Raw genomic sequence first — 24,739 nt, 5'->3', positions numbered from 1 at the left:
CACAAATTTTTTTGAGGTGGGCCACAAATCAAATCTGTCGCCTCTCACCCCTCTCTCAGCCAGTTGTCACCGCTGCTGCTGCTCTGCTTCTTCTTCACAGCCACCGCTGCCGCTGCTCTGCTTTTTCTTCGCCGCCTAGCTGTCGCTACTGGTTCTTCTTCTTCACCTCTACGGCTTCTTCTTCTTCTTCTTCTTCTTCTTCTTCGCCGCTGCTGGTGCTGGTGCTTCTTCTTCTCTTCTACCTCTTCTTCTTCTTCTTCTTTTGTGCAATATGGGTCTGATGATTTTTTTTTTTTTTGGTATAATGGGTATGTATTATGATTCATATATGTTTGATGAGTTTGGGATATAAATTTTTGTATATGGGTTTAATGAGTTTAGATCTAAATTTAGGATAATTTTGATGAATTTGTAGAGATGCTGGAATTCAAGAGGAGATAGTTAGAGAATAGAGTTAGAGGAAGAGAGATAATATGACGAGGGAGGGGAGAGAAAATATTATAAAAAATTAAAATACAAAGCTACAAAAAAGGTAATGGTGTATATTTACGTGGTTATTGTAGCTAGCTTGCAAATATACACAATAATACATAGTCTGATACGAGTGAGTATTAAGCAATATTGGGTAAATTTCACCACTTTTTCTATTATGCACTCACTAATGTACACGTGGGTGTAATTTGCAGGCTAGCATAATTTTGGAATTGTATTTGTTAGTTAGCATGCGTTAAAAATGATTCAGTAAAGTAACATCTCGAGTATTTATAGCTCGAGTTTCATATAAAACTCGAGTCTCAAAGACTCGAGTTCCACTTTTGGATGTAGAGGTGTTTTTGCCTCATGGATCTCAAGTCTTACAAACTCAAGTTTATAAAAAGTAATCTCGAGTCTATAAGACTCGATCGATTTATGTCAGCATAAAACTGAAACACACAAACCCAAAACAAACCCAATGCCTCACTGCTCACTCATCCATAACGCCTACACGTCTCACACCACATTGTCTTTATCTCACACCACATGGCCTCTCTCTGTCACTGCCCCTCCCTCTTAACAAATTTACATTTCAGGTAAGGGTTTTATTGCCATTGTAGTAAGGTATTATTTGTTGTTGGGGTGTGGGTTTTACTTTGCTTATTTATTGGGTAGATACTTAACATAATTTAGTTAAGATACGATGATATTGTGAATATATACAACTTTGTTTTGTTAGTGTAAATTTTGAGTATTTATTTGCATGGTTTTTGTTAGCAAAATTTATTCAGCATCTTTAGTAATGTTAGGCTCTTATCAAGAGTGTGTTTTTATCATGACCTTAGAAGGATTTTGGCTCCTTTTTTTTTTTTTTTTTGTATTGGGTCTGAAATAGGTAGTCCCAAGAAGGATTTGGGCTTTTTTGTACTGGGTATGAAACGGTTATATAGCTAGGTTTTTTTATCAGGACTAATTTGAAGACATTTTTTGTCTAACGTAAGAATGTAATGAAAGATATGCCCTTTGAATGAATTAGAATTTGTACTTTGACTATATAAAATGTTTTCTACTTTGACGAGATAAAATGTTTTGTAACTAACATATTACAATTGACTCTAATAGGTTCACAATGACTGTAATTGATATAAACCTATACTATGGTGGTCTGCTTAACAATGCCAATGCAAACAAGGGATTGCCATTTGAAGGGCCGGGTATAAAGTGCTATTATACTCAAATTGATCATAGGTTGAAGACCCTTAATGATTTAAAGATGATAGTTATGAAAAAACTGTGTGTGAACCCTGCTTTGCACGACATACAAATTACTTTTCGTTCTCCACATGAAGTCCTCAAGCATCAGATTAATTACAAGTATATGACGCTAGAAGTAGACGAACATGTGAAGATCATGTTTGACAAGATTGAGAGGATAGCCCAAGTAAGTGCTATTGAGTTGTACATAAAGTTGGAGCTGCATGCAGAAGTTGGCGCCGAGGAAATCCAACAAACAACCACAAGTTTACAAGTCACAGTTCCAGATGCTCAAAATGACTGTGGTGAAACTGATGCAAAAAATGCTATTAGTGTTCAAAACATTATGAACACAATTCCTGCCTACACACTTCATGCCTTGTCATTCTCTGCAAATACTAAGGTAAATATGGAACGAAGAACAATTGTACAGGTATGTTTACACTAGTGTTCTTACTCTACAACTGTTTTTTTTTTTTTTTTTTTTTTAAAGATTTGCATTTTTCGTTTTCCTATACCTACACCTCACTCTTATACTTTCTTCTCTTTAATTGCATTCCAGACACATATCCTGTTGCACTGATCTGGTTCCTATTTCTTTCTCTGATTCAATTCACTCTTTTTTTTAATCTTCCATTTATAGATCCCATCAATGGCTTCCCTGAACAATGAAGGAGCCAGCTTTTCTTCTTCCACTAGCCGATGGGAGTATGCTGTCTTCTTGAGTTTTAGAGGTGAAGATACCCGCGAAGGTTTTACCAGCCACTTATATAAGGCTTTGTGCAACAAAGGCATTAACACCTTCATCGATGATATTGATCTTCCGAGGGGAGAAGAAATTTCGGGAAAACTTATCCAAGCCATAAAAAATTCATCGATTTTGGTTATTGTCTTCTCTGAAAACTACGCAGAGTCCAAATGGTGCTTGGATGAACTTGCTGAGATTGTTGAGTGTAAAGAAAAGGACCAGAAGGTTCAAATTCGTCCAATTTTTTACAATGTTGATCCATCAGAAATACGAAAACAAAAGGGAAAATTTGGAAGCGCACTGGCTAATCATGAAAAGGAGTTTGAAAATAACAAGGACAAGGTGCAGAGGTGGAGGGATGCTCTTGAAAAAGCAGCTAAGGTATCTGGATGGCATTATAAGAAAGGGTATGTATCTAATTGTTGATATCATGATTCATGAGTTTACTAGTTTTATACTGCTAATCTAGTTTGTCATAACCACTGCATGCAAAATTATTCTATTTTGATCATATCATCTAGTACAGGGGTGGTGTCAAGTGTTAATTAGGGTCGTCACATGACCACCCTAACCTTGAAAATTTACTTTATATACCTTAAAGAAAATTTGAATTTTAAATTACCATGGGTCATTGACCACCTAAAAAAAAATCTTGACCACTCTTAAAAAAAAAATTGAACACTCTAAATAAAAATTTGAGCCCATTAAAAATAGAATTCAACCTCTCCAATATTTTAGTTCCTTGAATGTTGAACAAAAAAATTGCGTGAAATGCTATGTTCATAATATTTTTGCAACACTTTCATAAAAAATCATAAGTTGCGGGCTATTATTAGTGGTTCAAATTAGAACTAGTATAAATTTACCACTTATAGGCTTTGTTGTGAAAGTGTTGCGAAAATGTTGTGAACGGAGCACTTTTCAAAAATTGCCCAAACAAAAAAATTAGTCTAAAAGCCCAAATTAATTTAATTGTAATTTTTTAAATTGTGTTGACAAAGGGTATATTTTAAAATCATTATTATTATTTTTTTAAATGCACGTTTTTCATTAGCTAGTCCGTTAGTGCTTGCTTTAGTCTTTAGCTGTATTTGTTGAATTTATGTGACATTTTTCCAAAAAGATAATGCATTTTATTTATATTGTTACTTATTTAGGCAATATATGGGTAATTGAATTGAAGATCAATAGTTTAATGATTGTTTGACAGTGTACAATGAAAAAGATGTAGCTGCTAGCATTGATAATAAAGTTATAATACAACAATTTCAAAATATATAAACTTGTGAAAGGAAATTTAAAAACTTTAGGTATTTGAGCGTTTTTTTTTTTTTTTTTGTGTGATGTCAATGCGCAATATATGGGTAATTGAATAGGAGATCAATAGTTTAATGATTGCTTAACTGTTTACATTGAAAAAGATGTATAACTATCATACAACAATTTCAAAATATAAAAACTTGTGAAAGGAAAATAAAAAACTTCATGTATTTGAGCCTTTTCTTTTTTGTGATGTCAATACGTATATTCAAGTTTTATTTTTATTAACTTTTTTTTAATTTAAATTTTTAATGACCAATCTAAAAAAAATTCCTGAAGCCGCCACTGAACTAGTACAAAGTTAAATAGTCTAATAAGGTCCAATTATGAGTTTCTCCCATGTATTTTTATATTTCTAATATGATGTTAATATCAAAGACAGTTGTGTACTATAACTCACTTCTAGATATCTTGAATTCGTAGTTCATCTGCTAATCTATCTAATTATATGTTTTCTTATGCAATGTGATTGTCAGCAACGCTACATATAAATCTGAATCTCAATTCATCCAAAACATTGTTGAAGAAATATCAAATGCTAAATTAAATTGGATGCCGTTATATGTTGCTGAATACCCAGTTGGAATAAATTCTCGTGCAGAGGCCATAGAGTCACTTTTAGATATTGGGTTAGATGAAGTTTGCGTGGTAGGGATGTATGGCCTTCCCGGAGTAGGAAAGACTACAATTGCAAAAGCTGTTTATAATAAAATTGCTAAGCATTTTGATGGAAGCAGCTTTTTAGAGAATGTTAGAGAAAATTTAGGGACAAATGCTGGCATAATCAAACTACAAGAGCAACTTCTTAATGACATCTCAAGGGATGGAAAATGGAAAGTGGGCAACAGTTCTAAAGGAATCACTTTGATAGAGGAGACACTTCGCTGTAAAAAGGTTCTTTTAATTCTTGATGATGGCGATGATTCGACACCAATAAAAAATTTGCTTGGAAAATGTAATTGGTTTGCTCCTGGAAGTAGAGCCATTATAACATTACGAGATAGACACTTGTTAACTGTCCTTAAAGAAAATGTTTGTACAACTTACAAGGTCAAGGAATTTGAGGTTGAGCAATTAAACAAACACGAAGCTCTTCAACTCTTTAAAGAGCATGCCTTTCCTAGAAACAATCCTCCTGATGAAGATTATTCTAAACTTGCAACTAAATTCATAGATTTTGCCAATGGCCTTCCACTTGCTCTAGAAATAATAGCTCGTGATTTATGTGGAAGAGCTAAAGATGAATGGGAAAGTGCATTAGAGAAGTATAAGAAAATTCCCATTAAGTGCATTCAAAATATACTTCAAGTAAGTTATGATGGATTGCAAGACACCGAGAAAGATATTTTTCTCGATATTTCATGTTTCTTCAAAGGATGGGACAAAGATTACATTGTAAAGATATTAGATGCTTGTGAATTATATCCAGGTTCTGGTATTCCGAGACTTATCAATAAGTGTCTCATAACTGTTGATCGATGTGGTAGATTGTCAATGCATGACTTGATACAACAAATGGGCAGGGAAGTTGTTCGACAACAAGCACCAAACATCCTTGGAGAACGTAGCAGGTTATATTGTTACAAGGATTCGCTCAAAGTACTAACTGGAAATATGGTATAAGTTCTTTTTCTTCAATTATTTTGCTCTTTATTTTTTTTCTTTTTCACTAGGTAGAAGTATTTTATTTTTTCTTTAATTTTTTTCTTTCTAACATTTTATAAAATATTAGTTCATCAGTATTTTTTTTTTTTTTGCTTAAAATTTCAAAATCATTATACATTTGGAAAATTATATTACTTTCTATAGTTGACTTGATGCTTCTCCAATTAGGGATCAAAAAAAATTCGAGGCATAATATTGCATTTGCCCCAACCGGTAGAAGTGCAGCTACACACGAAAGCTTTCAAAAAGATGAAAAATCTCAAATTTCTAATAGTTGAGAATGTACGGATTTGTGAACCACTTGAATTTCTTCCCCACAGTTTAGTAATTCTTAAGTGGCCCAATTATCCTTTTCACTGGCCATTCGAATATTTTCCTGAACAACTTGTTGCTCTTGAGATGCCACATAGTTGCATTAGATTGCCAAAGCTAATCAAGCAGGTATGATTATGTATATTTTTAAATTGGGATTTTTGTTAAATTTTTTATTTCAAATTTTGTTGTAGTTAACTTTTGATTTTTTTTTTCCCTACAGGAGCGTCGGTTAGAAAATTTGATAAAGGTCAATCTCAGTAGTTGTGAATTTATTACGAAATTACCTAAATTATGGGCCCCAAATTTAGAGTATTTGAACCTCTCTTGTTGTCGAAATTTAGTTGAGATTGATGAGTACTTTGGATCTCATGGAAAGCTTGAATTTTGGAATCTCAATGATTGCCGAAATCTTCAAATTCTTCCAAGCCAGCTCAGGTTGAAATCTCTTGTTTCTTTTAATCTTTCAGGGTGCTCAAGACTTGAGAAGTTGCCTGATTTTCATCCAGAAATGGAATGTTTAGAAACTTTAGATTTAGGGAATAGTGGCATTAGAGAGGTGCCTTCATCAATCGAGCATCTCACTAAGCTTGAGGAATTATGGCTTAGTGATTGCAAAAACCTTTGGGATCTTCCAGATAGCATTTATAAATTGCAACACCTTTCGTTCTTGCTGACTTCTACTGCCAAATTGAGACCGATGTGGAATTCTTTTGATGGCTCTTCCGGATATGGGTTTGTGAACATGACACAACTGGATTTACGTTACCATGAAGACATGATTGAATTAGATCTTTTGATGAAGCCTGATTACTTCCCCGCATTGGAAAGGATAGATCTATTTGGAACCAATATTGTTACCATCCCTGAAAGTATTAGCAAATTTCCCAGATTAGAAAAACTTGTTCTTTGGGATTGCAAGCTTCTTCGTGAAATTCAAGGACTTCCACAATCTATAAGGAGGGTTTATGCAGAGGGTTGCATGTTGTTGGATACCCAATCACCAAGCGGGCTATTGAATCAGGTTTCTCTCTTTCTTTAAGATATATATATATATATATATATATATATATAAAGAAACAATTTATGTTACTTTCTCTAAATACTTTAAGAGATTTGGTAAGTGAAAAATATCTTAAAATTTTTAATTTCATGTAGGTAATAGAAATTATTGGGATTTACCAAGTAGAGTATGTGGTAGGGCAAGAAGCAACAAATTAATGGATCCACACTTGACCAATTACTTCCCATCTAAAACTGAGGGTGCTGAATCTGAAGATGGGGACATATCAATGGATCCGCAGTTCTCCAATCATTTCCCATCTGAAACTGAGGGCTTTGAACATGAAGATGGGGACATTGATCGTACTATCTATTGTTCGGGAACTGAGATGCCGAAATGGGTTAATCATCAAAGTGTTGATAATTCCATATTTTTCTTTGTTGGTCGCAAATTTCCAAAATTGGCTGTCTGTATTGTTCCAAAATTAGTTTTTGATGACAAAGTGTGCTTTTCTGGCACTGTTGACATTTCCATCAATGGTTATAAAAATCATGAAATGGATTATTACTTTCGTGGTTATACTGCTCTACTTTTAATTTCTCCAGCTCAACGGTCTCTACAGAGACGATTGAATGAATCAAATCCAACTGACCAAAATCTTGTTGAGGTTTCAATTACATCTAAAACCTTTTATTCTATAAGGTGGGGGGTCCACGTAGAATGCACCTGTCCTCCTCAAGAATCTGCTAATGCACCTATTTGGTATTCTATAAAAAGGTTGGGGGTCCAAGTAGATGATGTTGTTGAGTACTTGCCAACTTCGAAGAAACAGAGGACACGTTGATGAACTCTGAAGAAATATGCCTCAATCAAAAAATCACATTGAAACTGTTTCTCCTCTGTCGTTTCGGTCCGGTTTCTTTTGCATTTGATGCCAAGGTATGTTTCCCTTTTTCGTAGTCCTTTTTCATTTGCATTTGTTACACAATGGCAATGGATATCATATCAACTTTAAGTATTTATTGTGTTTCTGTATAAAAAAAAGAAAAGGAACTGAATAAGTTTCTGAACTTAAAAATTGTAATTTGGTTAATTGGTCTTATTTTTTTCCTTTTGCCTAGGATGCAAGCTCTGTCTGGTATGATTTTCTGTTTTTTTGATCTGATTTTTCAAATTGAGATGCATAATTTCTGCTTAGCTTACCATGGTGAAGAAAGATCTTGCAATTGTTTCCTAGTTTTATTCATTCGTTTGGACTTAATTGGTTTCTTGATTTAAAAAAGTATGTACACCAATAGCTTAGAATCTTGACTTTTGTAGAAAATGTGTATCATTTTGAATTTTAGAAGCTACATCAAATTTGTTGGCTGTGTACAAGACTGTTTGAGATAAATCATAAATGATTTGCATTACAGCATCACACCTGAATGGTCTATAATAATTTACTAGGTTAGCTAGTCATTTAAGACACGCTAACCAAAAATTAGAAAGGCTGTGCATTTTAATGTCTTTGGTTGGGTCTCTAGAAGAATTTAGATCATATTTAACAGGTTGAAGAGCTGATTTTCAAAGATATAATCTAAAAGCATAGGTCTTTAATATTTTTTGTTCTCTCTCTATTAATTAGGAATATTTGATATAGTGAGGATCGCAGGGCCACGATTTCATTATTGTTGGCATAGCAACTGTAGCGGCTGTTCTAACTCTTATTCCTGGAACTTTTTGCATTTAAAATGATCTTTCTATCCTTTAGGATCCTCTGTCCACATTTTATAGCCAATCCTCCAAAGGTCAAACTTAATTTTCAAAGTAATTCGAGTCACCCGACTGCCATTAGAAATTTAGAATACAAGACAAGCATTAATGGGTAAGCTTCAATTTCAAGTCAGTCTTATGCAAGTAGAAAAGATAGTTGGAAAATGAAAATCAGCATTTAATATGTTGAGCCAGTTCTGAATTCTGCAGAAGGTTATGAGCTATAAGCATCTCAAACTTCATGGCATGTTGTGAACTGAAGCCAAGGGCAATCTTGCAAATTTTGAGTGGAACCTTTTAAAAAAAAAATCCTTTGATGAGCCCTCTACACTAAGGTAAACTTGAAGCTCCTTCTCTACACATTGATGAAGCCACTTAGACCCAGACTCGGCTTAACCCTGCATTACAAATACAGGATGAGACACATTGTTTCCTACAAGTTGGAGGAAATGACAAACCTTTCAAGTACTCAAAGAATTGCCTCTTGGCATGCTTGTCCTCAGGTAAATAATATCCATAGTCATTTGTCCATTTAAGAACTTGCCTCAATTCAACTTTCTGCATAAACAGCATATTTGATGAGAACAAGGAGAATTTGTGCTTTACTTGGAATAGACTCAGGTATTGACGGTGCTACAAGCGATTCAAACTTCTGTTCTATCCAGTTAAGCATATTGGATAAGAATGAGCTCAGTAATTGTATCAATAGAGGCCTTGAGCATTGGTTTCAAAGCTACTTTCAGGTCTCTCTCTTTCACACTCACACTCACACTCACACTCACACTCTCACTGTCTCTCTTTCACTCTCTCATGAAGCTCCATATTTTCTATTTTACAGGGCTACTCTAGTCAACGCTATATTTATAATGATTGTTTTCCTAAATGTGAAATTCCAGAGTGGTCTTGCCATCAAAGTGGTTCTTTATTTAGAATCCAGCTACCTCCAAATCTTTATACTAATTCTAACTGGATAGGAATTGCTCTATTTGCTACATTCACAGTGCACAAGCATCCAACTCTCATTCTTGACAATTTGGCTACAGAAATTTCTCATGGCTTTTCTTGTTCTTTGAGAAGTGACATGGGCAGCTGGACGGTTTCAAATAACCATTACATCACTGAGTCTGAACACAACAAATTTATTTGGTTAAAGCAACGTAAATTCATTTGGATCATGCATGTACCTCATGCTCGATTTTCAGATAAGTTGAATTGTTGCAATCTCTTAACTGCTTTATTTGGTAGTGATAGCCAAGACTTGATGGTGCAGAACTGTGGTTACGGTCTTGTGTACCAGCAAAATGAGGGAGAGTTGGTGCAAACATTAGTCCAATGCACAACCATGTTTTCTGATAATTCTGATCTCATCCATCAATTTACTACTCATCAATCTAGAACAAAGAAGCAGATCCATGATGATGATAATGTTGAGGGGGAAACCAGTGGAACTGGTGGATCTAATGGGATATTGAGAGGGCTTCAGGAAAAAATAAAGCAGCAGAGCCATGATGATGATGATGATGATGAAGAAGATGAGGGAGAAACCAGTGGAACTGGCAGATCTAATGGGACATTGAGAGTGCCACATTATTAGGAAAAAGTTCATGCAACTTGCTATAAAAAATTCATTGATGCCAGGGGGCCAATCCATTATTGTCATCGTCGAGAACACTCTGAGGTACCTCTCTGTTTCTCTCATGACCTTTATATGTCTAATTTACAAGACTTTCATTTACACTTTACACCATCTATAACCTTCTATACCATTGTTAAAGAGAGCACAACTTTTTTGGTGTCTGTTTCTTAAATGATCCAAAATACTCTTATACATTATAATAAGTTTAAAAAACTTAAACTAATAAGATCAAATAAAAAATAATGAACTTCAAACATCTAACTTTTGAATACACATGTTGCACTTGTGAAGAGCTTTTTTATAATAATTCTGATATAATCCCATAAATTTTTGAAAGTCCAAATTTTTGTACAAAAGGTTTTGCATTTTGGAAGTTCATATTTTTCCACGTCATTATTCTAAAATTTATTTTTTTAATTGAGTTTAAATTTTATAAAAGTTCTTTATAAAACCTCTTATATTTATCCCATCAATTGATAAACGCTTATCAAATATTGACTACTATAAGTCTATAATTATCAAATTTATATTTTGTTGAAATTTTCCCAACATTTTTTGTGTTACTGAATAGTTATCAATATATCTATTTTACAGGAATTTCATTTACACTATCCATATGATCGTTGTTTCCCTCCAACTAAGATTCCAGAGTTTTTCAGCCATTACGCTTCTGGATCCTCAATGACAATCTAGTTACCTTCAAATTTGCATAATGATTCTAATTGGCTGGGATTTGCTATATGTGCTGCATTTTCAGTCCAAGAGTATCCAACTGAGTTTCTTGACAATCTGGAAATTGAAATTCCCCACCACCTTAGTTGTCTGTTTGATATGGATATAGGTGGTTTGAAACCTCTCCATGTATAGAGCACCTTTAAAGAAGAACTCATGTGGTTACATCTACATGGATTCATTTGGCTATCCTATATACCATATTGGTGGCTTTCAAAAAAGATAAATCAATGCAACCACATAGAGGTCTCAATTGGAAGTGACTGTCCAGGCTGGATTGTACAGAAGTGTGGACTTCGTCTTGTGTACCTACAAGATGAACAAGAGTTTTGGCAAATTTGATTCCACTTGAGGGCTTCACTTTATGACAATTGGGACATCATTCGTGAAGATTCAGCGGAACATTGACCATTAAAATCATCCTCAAAAGCATCCTCAAATCAAACATTCTCTATGAATAAATGTTTTCCCCAAAGTGAAATTCCGGAATGGTTTTGGCATCAAAGTACAGGCCCTTCTCTGTCTATCCCGCTACCTTCAAATTTCAGTAATGCTAGTACTTGGATAGGACTAGTTTTATGTGCTTCATTTTCAGTCCATGAGCATCCAACTATCACAAGTGATAATCTGGATTCGGAAATTTCAGTAGCTAGTGGTTCGCCAAAGAATGAAGCTGGTTGTTCTTATGAGGATCCAAACCTTGGAAGGTTGAGAAGACCCATTTACCCAGAGCAAAGCAGTAGAGATAGCATCTATCTTGAAGATGAAATCAACTCAGCACAAGTGATTTACAGGTAACAAATTAATGTATATTTCCTTTCAAATTACTATCAAGCTCCCTTCTCAGTCATCAGTGGCATTGTCTGATCCCCCTTATAAGGAGAGCCATAGTTGAATCACCCCCTCTTTTACTGCTAAAAAATTTTGAATTGTCGAAAAATTCTCTCTCATTGAACATCATGTTCCTATTTTACAGGAATTTGATCGAAGTTTGGTATATAATTCTTGTTTTCCTCCAAGTGAAATTCTTGAGTGGTTCAACCATCTTAGTGGTGAGCCACCAGTGACAATCCATCTCCGTCCAAATTTATATGATGATACTACTTGGAGGGGACTCGGTCTATGTGTTTCTTTCTCAGTCAACATCAAGGATCCTACTGCCATCCTAGACATTCTTAATTCAGAAAATGCTCATCATCTTTATTGTCATTTGGAAAGCAATGTTGGTTCTTTGGAACCTCTCCGTGCCTATTGCCTTACTAAAGACGATGTCATGTTGTTACATCTAGGTGGATTCATGTGGCTATCCTATATACCACCTAGCTCATTTCCAGATTGGTTGAATCAATGTAATCACATTGAGGCTTCAATTGTTACCGATTGCCCAGACTTGACAGTGGTGAAGTGTGGACTCCGTCTTGTACATCAGCATGATGAGGAAGAGTTAAAGCAAACTACAAGGCACGGCTTGGCCTCATTGTCTAACAATTGGGGTCTCATCCTTCATTTAACGGCTCACAGTAGAAAAAGAAATAAGCAAAACCTCTCCATGCTTAAAGAGAAAGGCAAGCATGTGCTAGAATAGCATTTCCTCTTATTGTTCTGCTGCTTTTCTTAGTGGTTCTCCCTTTTGTTCTCAATTACAAGTCTAACTAGACACTCATAATCTCTGCTGCTTAGTTAACTCAATATTGGTCTCGAGTTTCTTGTTCCTTGGACTAATTTGAGCACTATCTTCAGGTTTTGCATTAATAAGAGGCAACAAAGGCATTGTCACTAATAGTGAGCTGTTAAAAAGATGCGTTAACTTTATTGGAAGGAACGATTATAAATGAACTATTTGTTTGTACATTTTCTTCGTTTTAAGGGAATAAATGCATGTTCATGTAGTAATCACTAGTTGAGATAATTGAGTAGAAAACAATTATCATAAACACTAATGTGACTTCTACACATGGTGGAAACACTTTCTGTAAGGTGATAATTGCCCACACAGAGTTAAGAAGGTAGGCTCAATTGGATTTGTATATAGTAGCTGATTGGAATAAGGTTGTCGTCTTAAAGAACATTTGGAGTCTATTCACTTAGTCAGGTTTCTGTGAGTAGCGTAGGTGCATAGGCATTTACTGGGAAATAAGTGCTTCCGAATAGTGAAAATACCCAAGAAATTCCTTTGTTCATTGTTATTGATTTTTAACAACAATTTATTGTTTGCTTTAAAATAATAAGGAAGGGAAAGGAAAGTAAAATGGTGGATAGAAGATTGTGCTTGGCGGAAAAGATAGACAATATTTTTTTGAATTAGTTTTATAATAATTCAATTGTTACCAAGTGGCGGAGAGGAGATTTTTTTAAAAAATTTTACAACAAGTGAGGGAATGAGGATTTGAATTATAGTTCTTCTCATAAAGGAGATCATTCAATACCATTGAACTATAAAACTTTTGATTGGAGGAGAGATTTGATTCATTTGAACTTAAATTGAAGACGGATGAACTAATAAGTAATTTGTCACACATCTCTCAAGTGTTGGCACAAAAAGTTATTAAAAAAATAATAATAGAGAAAAACGATATGTACCTATAAAAGTTAAGATTTTCCAAGTGTATCATCCATGGTAAATTAATATCAGAGGCCAAAGATTGAATCTAATACTTTGTGCAACGAACCCGTGAGAATTATGACATGTGTTCACTTTTAACCACGTGTCATGATCTTGACAGTCCAGAACATTGGACCAAGCCAAGTCCAATTTTAGGTACCACAAGTTTTGAATATTGTTTTCAAATCAAGGTGAATATTTGGACCACTAGCTTCATGCATCAACTTCATAGACACCAATTTTACTTTTATTCTATTTCCCTCTTATATATTATACAAACATCATGTTCTTCACTGAATTATCCATTACTATTTAGCTACCATCTCTTACAATCAATTTCACTAGCAACAGGGTATAATAATACATATGTTTATAAGAAAATCAACAAGTTCGAACTCCCAATCATAGAAGGTTCGAAATTCGAATAAACTTGAGATTCCAAACGCGTAGTCTAAGGTTGCGTTTGGCATTGGCTTAAAAAGTCAGTTTTTTTTTACTATTTAGTTTATTTTTACTACTATTCATCGGTCTCATTGCACTTTTTGATACTATTCATGACTTCACTGTACTATTTTAGTTACCTTTTAGTTTTATTTACAATACTTTCAGCAAAAAGTTTTCAATTTTAGCTAAGTAAAATGTTCCCAAACGGATTCTAAGTCTAACAACTCTCTTTTGCTTAAAAAAAAAGGTCTTAACAACTCTTTAGAATCAAGGCAAGATTACAGAACACAAAAGCATCTTCCTTCTTAGCAATCAAAAGCAAATTAGGAAACACGTAGTTTAAATTTAGTTCCCCAACATAAAAAATTATAGCAAAACCTATTCCTCATATTAATTCTAACCCCAAATTAATGAAAGCAAAGAACAAACCTAATACCAAATAAGTCAATATCATACCAGTAACAGCTATACCGACAATATATATCGCATTGGCCATCAAATAAGTTGCTACTCCTCTAAAATGTATCATCAAATAAAACATAAGGTTGTACTGGCAATTTTCGGGTGTTTCACCCAAAATAGATATTTCAATTGATACAATAAAAGATATTTTAAAATAAAAAAATGTCATAGAAAATACGTATTATTTAAGCTAATGCATTGGGTTAGTGTATTTAGGCTAATGTTTGAGCTTATAATATATATGGATTTGATTGATTTTAAACATCAAGAACATCAGGAGGAAGAGACTCCATCCAAACAAGAAAAGGACTTCTAATAGCCATTCTAGCAAGTTTATGGGCAACATAGTTCCCTAAAAGGGTGTTTTAAAAAGTGTGCATGTAAAAAAAAATCTTATTCTAAAATAGACATGAATTTTTGTACAAGTTGATGCATATGCTCTTTATTATCTATCAAATTATATACCAAAGTTGGAAAAAGATAAATTAAACAAATAAGAAGAATATTGCATAAGACTTTAGTTTTATTTTTTGTTACAATGATTTGATCGTTACATTAATAGGAGGTGGAATTTGAATAATAATTATCTTGATAAAGGAGATAATATGATATTACTTAAATACAAAACTCTTGGCGATAAAAATTTCATTTTAAATCTAATTCAAAATGAATATCATAATCTCCAATATAACTCTGTGCTTCTGCTAAGCTTTATACCGGTTCAAAAAGTAAGACTGTGTGCTTCAATTTTAAATTTTAAAAAATTACATCAGTGACCAAAACTACAATCAACCAAGGGTGCTAATTCACACAATTGGTTTAATTGAGGTGTTTATTATAACTTTCTTTAAATTTTAGGATGTAAATTATAGATTAAGGTTGTTAGTAATTAGCCAAAAGTCTTATAACTTAATTGATAAATTTCCATGACAAAGTATTTGGAGGTCAAAGGAAGAAAGGGTTCACTAAATGAAATAGACTAAATTACAAATTATAGTCTCTAACTTTGATACATTTTCAATTTAGTTCTTCACGTTTAATTTTTTTCTTTCATTTCAATGCTTGAACTTTCCTTATTTTTCCAGAAAAATACTAAGACCACAACTTTTGCCACAAGAAATTCTATTGCAGATTTTCTATGCACACATGAATGCATAAATACAACTCATACACTCTTCAAGATTGAACCCATGATCATTGGTAAAATTGTGAGCGATTCTCAAAATTAGGGGAAGGAGATATCATTTGGTCTAAAGACCATTGGAAAGATCCTAAGTAGATTCACAAAATTAGGTTTTATGTGAACTGTAGTATCATATTAACAAAGGATATATAAACCAAAAGAACAATTAGCATAAATTTTCTAAAAGATCCCATGATTACTGCTCTTCGAGCCTTTTATGGATTTTAAATTAAAAATAAAAAGTTCACCTTAAATGTATATATAAATAATGACACTTTAAAGAGTCAAACGCCAAAAGAATAACAAAAAGGCAATCCTCTTTAATGGAAACCCTAAAAAGTGTATACTAGTTTTGGATCCTAAATACCTAACAAAGTAGAAGTCCAAGAATGACATACGAAATAAAACGAAGTGATCAGTTGATATCCATGATTGCCTAGATTTACAAATTCAACTGAGGATGTGGCAGAAAGACAACTTAAGGTCAATTTGGTAGGTCGAAAAAATGGAAAGATGGAAAAGACACCAGTTATGTAACATTTAGATTTAGTATAGAGAAATGTCACCAAAATGAGGATAGGAAATTAGATAAAGGGCAAGTAAGGCAAAGGATGCTGACGGGGCTTTATACTTTTGATAATTAATAACTAGTCTTGTAAAAAAAAAAAAAACATTAAATGATTAATTGCAATATTCTTTAAAACATAGAAGGAAATATAAAAGACGAATTGCACATATGTATTAGATGAACATAGGTAGTTTGTCGGTATGTTGAAAAACTTTGATATTGTTGAAAAGATCATTCTAGAGTTTTTGAGAATAATTGAAAACTTTCAATCCCACCATATTTTCTTCATAATTCTCCTATTTTAAAGAATGGGAATTAAAAAAAAGTGAAACTCTAATTAATTATTATAAGGATCATTAATTGTTTCTTTTTCCTATATTTAATAGGGCATTGTAAGAGAGTTGCTCATGCTTTGGCAATGACATTACAAGATGAGGACTAAAGAGGGATTCAAGGTTTGGCTTGAGGATTGTCTTCCTTTTATTCTATCCCTTTTAGGATCTGATTTCCATTATCAAATCTCAATAAATTGACTATAGTTTATACTATAATTTATAAATAAATAAAAACTTATTTTGTAACTAATGAGACAATGTCAAAGGAGTTTTTTTAGAAGGAATTTGAAAGGAGTTTGCAACCCTTAAAATTTAAAAATAGTTTCTAAGTGCACAAAATTAGTTGATGTAGTTGATTAATTTATAACACGGAATTTTTTTGCTGTTACTTATTAAAGTAATGTTATTTTAAAATATTTTTTAAAAATTAATTTTATTTTGGTTTATTTCATAAACTAATGTCATTTTGTGATGTGGTGTTTAGAATTAATATTTAAATCCAAATATTTTGTATCTTGGGTCTATTTGGTAAGAAGATCTAAACACAATTTTTTTTATTTTTTTTGGAAACCATAAACTAGTGGGTTCCACGCTTGAATCTATTGTTTAGCTGATCCTTTCTAAATGCAGTTTTCATAAAATTATTTCCTATTTTCCTTGTTGAAAATTGAATATTGGAAACGGCCAAGAGGATATTTTCAAGATACATAAAATGTTTTTAATGGCATAGTTGGTAATAAATTGAAAATAATGGACCCTATAGATTTGTCCAAACTCTTTCATCTCTTAAACTAAGAAGCTTACCTTTATCACAAATTTGAATTTATCATATATAAAAAAAAAAAAAAATACATTAGTTTTATTCCCACATTTCAATTTTGAAACTTATCGTTATCCCCAAAAAAAGTAATCTACACATTACTTTCTATAGAATAATCTTCTTTTTTTAAAATCTCAAAGTAGAAATGGTCTCCCAAAGGACCCAAGCATTTTTTTTTTTTTTGAAAATTGTTCTTAAATGTAGGAGCCAAACACGTATAATGTAAAAAATTATTATTTAAAAACTAGTTTCACTTTCTCTTTCACATTCAATTTTTTGAAAATTATTTTCATACTTTTTAAAAAACAAAACAAAACAAAAATCCTCCTACCAAACAAACCCTTATTTATCATTCATATATTAAAAAAAGTAGATTTTCTTGATATGTTTAAATTAACCTTTTTTTAAAAAAAAATATTGAATGTTTAGGGCTAAAAAATTATCTTTTTCTTTCATGGGAACTTTAGGCATTATCTTAGAATTTTCTTTAAATTTTTTACAATTCATGAAAAACTCATTGTATGGTTACCAATGAATTGAGCATACAAATTGCTCATCATGTATTATTCCCTTTTGATAAGAAAAAGAATGTAGAAGTAGCTTATTGAACTACTCCATTAATATGCTTAGTTTTTACTTCACAATTTAAATTTTGTTATTATGGTACAATTGATTTTGATAAAAATTTTCTTTTATTTTTTAAAAAAAGTCACTAAAATTGATTCCATTATAAAAATCAATTGAAAAGGAACAACATAATAATGTGTTATTAATAAGTTTTTCAATGAAATTTGTATTTAAATTAATGATAAAAAGTTTAGAAATTCTTTTTAAAAAATTATGTTGGCATAACATTCCCTCCCATTAAATCCTTCAATTTCATCCAATTTTTAGTCATATGCAAGACATTTGACATTTATTTAATTAGAATTTTAAAGATTCACTTAGCCGATAACTATTGATGTAAAATAAATTCACCATTCATTACAATTGATTTTTATGTAATAATGTAATCAGTGGCATAAAATATATTTATTTATGCCATATTAATAATTTACTTTTTAGTCGCCACTTCATAAGCTTTATAGTTTAGTGATCTTTACTAATTTCCTTATGAAAAGAACCGAAGTTCAAATTCCCATTTTTCGATTCTGGTAACAATTCAATTATTTAAGAAAGAAATTACTTTTATTTTTTAAAGGGAAACAAAAAAAATTTACCTTTTACGTCCCATGCTATGAAAGACCCAAAGCTCAGAATCAAAGCATAAAAATGAGTTTTCGTTCAGTCTCCAACGACTAGCTGAGGCACGGAAGAGCCCAATGTGGAATGCTCTAATATAAACTATGGGCCAAAAAAAAAAAACCCAAAGCTTCGGGTTTTTATCTTTTTGGGTCGTCGAAAAAGGCCCAGCTAGACTTATAACATAAACACCTAAGAGAGCGAAATTCCAGCCATTGGCATTTCTCGGAGTTCCAACATATAAAAAAAGAATTCATGAAGGGATTAGCTTTAATGTTGTCCATCTTCATTTTGGGTTTGAAGGAAGGAAGGAATTCATGAAGGGACTTTTAAGCTCTTTCACTGTAAGTCATATGAAACTTTTGAAAAGGCTTTTGTTACTGTTGTATAAAGGAATGGAATGGGCATATTCTATTTTGTTTTTGTAGAGGGGTTGGTGGTGTTGGAGGTTATTCAAGCATAAAGAAGGTTGAAGGGATCAAGCATGCCACTTAAAAGAAAGAGTCCACTAAGCAATAGAAGGTTTTTTTCCAAAGTCAAATTCATCACGCCATTACCAACATAGCTACCATGCCTTGTAACATCCAAAGAGAGAGCACAATATTAAAGTGTACTTAAAAAAAAAAAAAAGCATGATTAAGGAAGAACAATGATTACAGATATTCCAACTTGTCCCCCTCACCATGCAGATTATTCTTTTTTTTTTTTTTTTTCTTGCCTCACATGCTTTGCCACGTGCCCGACGACGCAATTTTCTCCGGTTGAATACAGACACGTTGGCCGTCTAACAAGCTAGCTTCTGAGAAGTCAAGACAACCCCATGCAGATAAACAGTACGACAAACTTGACATATCATAAGGGTATTGGAAAATTTTCATTGGCTTAATTGAATATTAGTTCAATTCAATTTTGTATTCTGTGATGATACGAGAAATGAATAAATGATAAATAAAATGAAGAGTGTTGGTCGACAATGTGTCAATAGTTGGTGTACAAGACAGGCAGAATCTTATCGTATCATAACCTTGCTAAAGAGTGTAAAATGGCGTCGGTAATCTTATCGCTCTCTCAGGTGTTTGTGTTATAGTCTAGCTGGACCTTTTTCGACGACCCAAAAAGATAAAAACGCTAAACTTTGGTTTTTTTTTTTTTCTCTTTTGAGCCAGAGTTTATATTGGAGCATTCCACATTGGGCTCTTCCAACGGGCTTTTTTGCTAAATTTGGTGTGAATTCAATAGATTCTTCATTTGTGAAGTACACTGTGGAGCCAGTGAATTTGGGGGTAACTTTTCTCTCTTTTTCTCAGTTTGTTTACCGAGAAAATGAATGAAAAAAATATCATGCTTATGTGGAAGCTTGGTGGTTTATGTCTATATATATGCCTTTGATTTCAAAAAGAGCAACAATTTTACCCTAGAAAAAAAATTCAAGGAAAATTAAAGAGGAACAAATATAAAACGAGAATTAAAACTTTGAATCGTTTGTTATTGAAGAGTCCATCTCTGATTGTAGCGTTCTATTGGAATAAATGTGTTCTTCTTGTGAATCTTGTAGTTTCAGTAGAATGCGGAATCAAAAAAACCTGGGAAGGCTACCATATAGAATGCCTCACAAAGATTCAGGCTTTGACTCATTTTTGGGGTTATAATATGTATTTCTTTCAAAGAGAGCATTTATGAGGTATAAGTCTGCTGCAGAAGAAGTGTAATAATGTGTTTCTCATTATTCTAGTAGTGTTATTGTTGCTTCTCTCTATATTTGTTTTGAGTTCAAATATTGCTCTGCTGTGCTGTGCTCTCATTTGCTTACACGGTGCAGTCAGTGCTCTTCAAGATCTATACAGGTCCCTGAACAACCCACCAGTGCTGAAGAGATGAAGAGTCACGAACAGGAGTGTCATGTTCTGATTCATCTGTTATACACCTGTAATCCACTTAGCTAACCTATTTTTTCTACTGACAATGCCGCATTGCCATAAAAGCCCAAAACCTTACCCTTCTATGGTCTCTACTAATTTTATGCAGTAAAATTCAAGGACTAAACCTCACTGGGTGGATTGGAGGCCAGCTTAATAACCTGCATCATTTGAAGCACCTGTAACTGAAACTACCTTGTTACATTTAGCTCTTATTGAAATAGTACCTGTACTGTTTATTTAATTATTTATTCTTGTTTCTTCTTTAGGGATTTCAGCTTCAATAACATTCAGGGTGAAACGGTTTAGTAACAGGAAGGGCAACTGTTTCTTCTTCCCAGGTTAAACCGTCAAATTGGTCTTCTTTCTTGTAAGTTTTGAGGAAGAATTCAACGCAGTTAGAGCCATGTAGTCTATCTGATAGTCAAACTAATTCCCTTACACATTTAAAGTAGAATATTATATAATTATTACATTTTTACAGTCCTGAATTCATGGTGATATTATAGATATAAATATGGATTTTTCATATAACTCCACTGGTTCTTATAGTTTCATTTACTTGAGTGAATTGTGTGATGCACTCACTTTATTGCTTAGCATCCAAAAGCCTTTTTTACGTTCTTGTGAAGTTGACCTTGGGGATGTCTCGTGACAACTAGTATATGCACTGTTGCACATTTGGCTGATACATGGTTCAATATCATAAACTTTTTCTATTTATATCTTTGCCTGATACAGGGTAGCAGAATGGATACTTTTTATTTAAATTTAAAATGTCTTATTACCTGTATAATGATGGTTCTGATCTCTTTTGTGAACAATTGGATAATTAAAGTTATTTTGGAGGATGTTTTGCAATTTTTGTAGTTGAAACTAGGGATGTTATCATGACAAAAGTTGCAGTTGACTGATACAGAATTTCATATATTAGCATTAACCCAAAAATTGAAGCTGATTTTTACTTCATTACTATGTACATCATAAATTTTGATCTCCTTTGTCCAAAAAAAGAAAAAACAAAGGTCTTAGGCACCATTTATGAATTGCCTAGCTTGAGTTTCTGAATCAACCCTAGGCTTGTTGTATTTAAATTCCTTTTGTTGAATCTGGTCATTTTCTTTTGTTGTATCAGTATTTGTAAATCACAACCATTGCTGCACTCTCCCTATTGCCATAATTTGAACTCCTTCAATATCATACTCATTTGCGAAATGCAAAAACTGCGTAGATACATGTCCATTTTCTACTAGCTTTTACATTTAGCTTTTAGTTTTTCTTGTTTAAGTACAGCTTTTTCATTTACCTTAATTTTTTTTTTCTTACTTTTTCAAAGCACGAATATACTTCAGTCCACTTTCCAGCAAAAAGCTAAACAAGCTTATATATGTTGACAAACAAATTACACTTTGCCTTCATCTAAACCATCTGGGGTCTATTCATTTTTAATATAATGTTTCCAGTGAATATAGTTGGAGCTCCCTTGTCAAGGACATTCTCTATAATCTGTCTCATAACCAACTCCAGTAAGGTCCTGTATTATCAGGCAGTCTTGCTATGAGTTCCCCTGAACCAAGGGTGCGAAATCTTCCCATCACGGGCATGTTTGCATGTACCCAAGATCAAAGGGAAATGTTTGAATATCTTCCTACTGTTTCATTCAAGGCCGGAGTGTCAAAATATGCTCTTTTTATTATTGGTTTATTTTGTGAGTTGGACAGGCTTAATGGTAAAAAGACACTCAAAAATCTAGTTGGCATTCTTTATTATTGCTTCCACTGACTTGTAGGTTTCTCAATAGTTGTTCTTTGCTGCACTTTGCAACTTATATAGATCCTGATTGCTTGCTTAAACATCTCTTTAGCCAGGAACATTCATGATAATTCTTTCAATGATTATACCAAAGCATTGGCCAATTTACTAGATTATAAGCCTCGTATCATATTCACCATATAAACATGAACCCCGTTCTGCCAAAAGTGTTAGTATAAGCACACCAAACCTATGTACATCAGCATTCTCAATCAAATACACGAATATGAAAAACTTGTACAGGCAATTGACCTTTGGGAATTGACATGGAGAGTGAGAAATCAATCAGTTTGGCAACGTTGTTCATACAATTTTTTTCCTTCCTTTTGCAATTAATGTTTTGCTCTTCTTTCAACTTACCATTTTCTATCACCTTCAGTCAAAAATAAAAAAATAAAAGTCCCATTCACTTTAAACTTTTCCAATTGTATCAAAAAAAAAAATTCCAATTCAATTTCTTCTCTCTCAATTAATGTATCCCATTTACTCCACCAAACCATTCCTGTATTTTTGCCTTACAATTACAATTACAACTAACTGAGCATTAATTCAGCCCTTCTTCAAATATGTCTCTTGATTAGTGGTGATTCTTCCTATTCCCGATCAAGAGGTTTTTCAAAATATTTAATTGTTGTTTATTGGAAATAAAGCACCCATTGATTTATTTTTTCTATATATATATATATCTCTGCAATTTCTCTCCCTCCATAGATAAGGAGCCTACTAGCTAACATATGCCAATGCAAAATCCAATCATTCCCACTGGAAAGCTCCCACCAACTTATTATTATCAGATTTATAGCCCATGATCTTTTGCCATACTTTTTAACTAAAAATAAGTGATCTTCCAAAGAACCTTATAAAAGTGAAAACCATCTGCATCCAGAAAAATTGAAGTGGGTCATAGTTGTCTATTGCTCTTTTGAGCTCTTCAGCAGAGAAGAAGACATGAATAAAATTGTCTTTTCCATTCATAAGGCAATTAACTCCTTTAATAACATTCTTCCATTTTTTATAAATGGTGTCTCTGTCTCCTCTTTGGCTTTCCTCTTTATTTCAAACATGAAATCATCTTCTTCATCAAATCCTTAGGTTACATATTGGAATATTAATATACAGGCAAGATATGATAAGATAAGACATGAAGAAGCTGTAATCAGGCTTTAAATGAAGATATTTGGAGATCACTAACCAATCTTTGCATATAGATCAATCGGCATGCACAATTTAGAGTTTGAAACTAGTAGTACTCTTCCACCATATAAATCATGAATTGTAACTTTTTGAAACAAATTACCTACCTAAGTACAAGATAAGAAATCAAAAGGCTTTTATTGATGGCCCAGGTTGGCTATTCTTATCACTAATGATTCGCATATCATATGAGCAATTGTGTGTAGTGAGTGCGCTCTAATATCAGTTTGTTGCGCAAAAGGTTATCAAAAAGCCTACGCCCACGGGCAGTAAAGGACATAGTTCTCAAACCAACAATAGGAACTAGAAAAGATTAAACAAAGATAAGATAATTCGATGAAACTTTTTTGAAGTTATAACATGAACCTAGATCCACCTCAAACAATACTCAATTAAAATTCAGCAAATAAGTGGACTCATGAATCTTAAAACAACATGATCTTGATCCCGCTCTAACCATTCAACGTCATGTAATGGATTAGAAGTAGAATCTCAACTACTATACCTATTGTAAGTTTTGTGAACCTTATCCCATTTTTATGACACATCGATATGTCAGTTCCTCCTTGCAAAGGCGGGATACATGATCCTTAACCTCCCTAAAAGTAGTTTTAGACTCTAAGCAAGCACGAACTTGGAAGTATGTGGAACTCTTAAAAAGAGACAAAGGAGTCACCGCTTAATTTTAGGTCTAGGACCTAAAACATGACTCCATGAATGTCTTTCAACCAAACTACAGGATGAGAAGAGGTTAGGTACCCCAAGTCTGCCCAGCCGTAGCTAGGCTTCATATATCGTTACTCAAACTAGATGGAATGTAAGTTATCCTAGAGGCTCAAGCGAATATGCATCTATATCTAATGCCTAAACAGTGGTCTACGTGTCCTATGAGGCAAACAAAGAAAGATAAAACATGTGACCACAAAAATATGTGAAGAGATATACATATAATAAAGAGACAAACTACTCGTGGCTTCAAACTCAAATCATCAGCATATAGGCATGGAGAACATCATATCAACTACGCTCATGTGTGTGCATATATATACCAAATCATGCATGTGTATGAGACACATGCACGTAGATATCAACCAAGATTAAGAGCTTTGTTTAAAGTTGGGTGATTATGTCTTATGAGAGAAGAACTTTAATTGAAGTGATAGTTTCATTAAAGTTTGAGTATCTTCGCTTATTAAACTTAAATGATCTTGATTCATCCTGAATGATCTTGCATGTTTTAAGGATTGACTTAAATCTTGATT

The 24,739-nt window shown here is 33.1% G+C and overlaps 1 protein-coding gene and 1 pseudogene across 1 annotated transcript; both read left to right on the top strand.

The window, feature by feature from the left end:
- Window positions 1-1,603: 1,603 nt before the first annotated feature.
- On the top strand, window positions 1,604-7,620 carry LOC142629182 (disease resistance protein RML1A-like; annotated as a pseudogene).
- On the top strand, window positions 7,519-12,694 carry LOC142627856 (uncharacterized). The gene is made up of 5 exons (XM_075801745.1): window positions 7,519-7,715; window positions 8,742-9,274; window positions 9,370-10,209; window positions 10,762-11,693; window positions 11,876-12,694. Exons 2-3 carry the CDS (start codon window positions 9,110-9,112, stop codon window positions 10,123-10,125), a joined length of 921 nt encoding a protein of 306 aa, XP_075657860.1. The 5' UTR covers window positions 7,519-7,715; window positions 8,742-9,109; the 3' UTR covers window positions 10,126-10,209; window positions 10,762-11,693; window positions 11,876-12,694.
- Window positions 12,695-24,739: the final 12,045 nt, after the last annotated feature.

The sequence above is a fragment of the Castanea sativa genome, chromosome 3 (assembly GCF_040712315.1).
Source record: "Castanea sativa cultivar Marrone di Chiusa Pesio chromosome 3, ASM4071231v1".
NCBI classification, from domain to species: domain Eukaryota; kingdom Viridiplantae; phylum Streptophyta; class Magnoliopsida; order Fagales; family Fagaceae; genus Castanea; species Castanea sativa.
This window is presented reverse-complemented; position numbering and strand designations above follow the sequence as displayed.

Bases quoted from the DNA above. Each gene is read 5' to 3' on its own strand.
- LOC142627856 (XM_075801745.1), top strand. From the start codon at position 9,110: ATGAGAACAAGGAGAATTTGTGCTTTACTTGGAATAGACTCAGGTATT. The intron at 9,275-9,369 runs GTCTCTCTCTTT...TCTATTTTACAG, and splicing joins GGTTTCAAAGCTACTTTCAG to GGCTACTCTAGTCAACGCTA.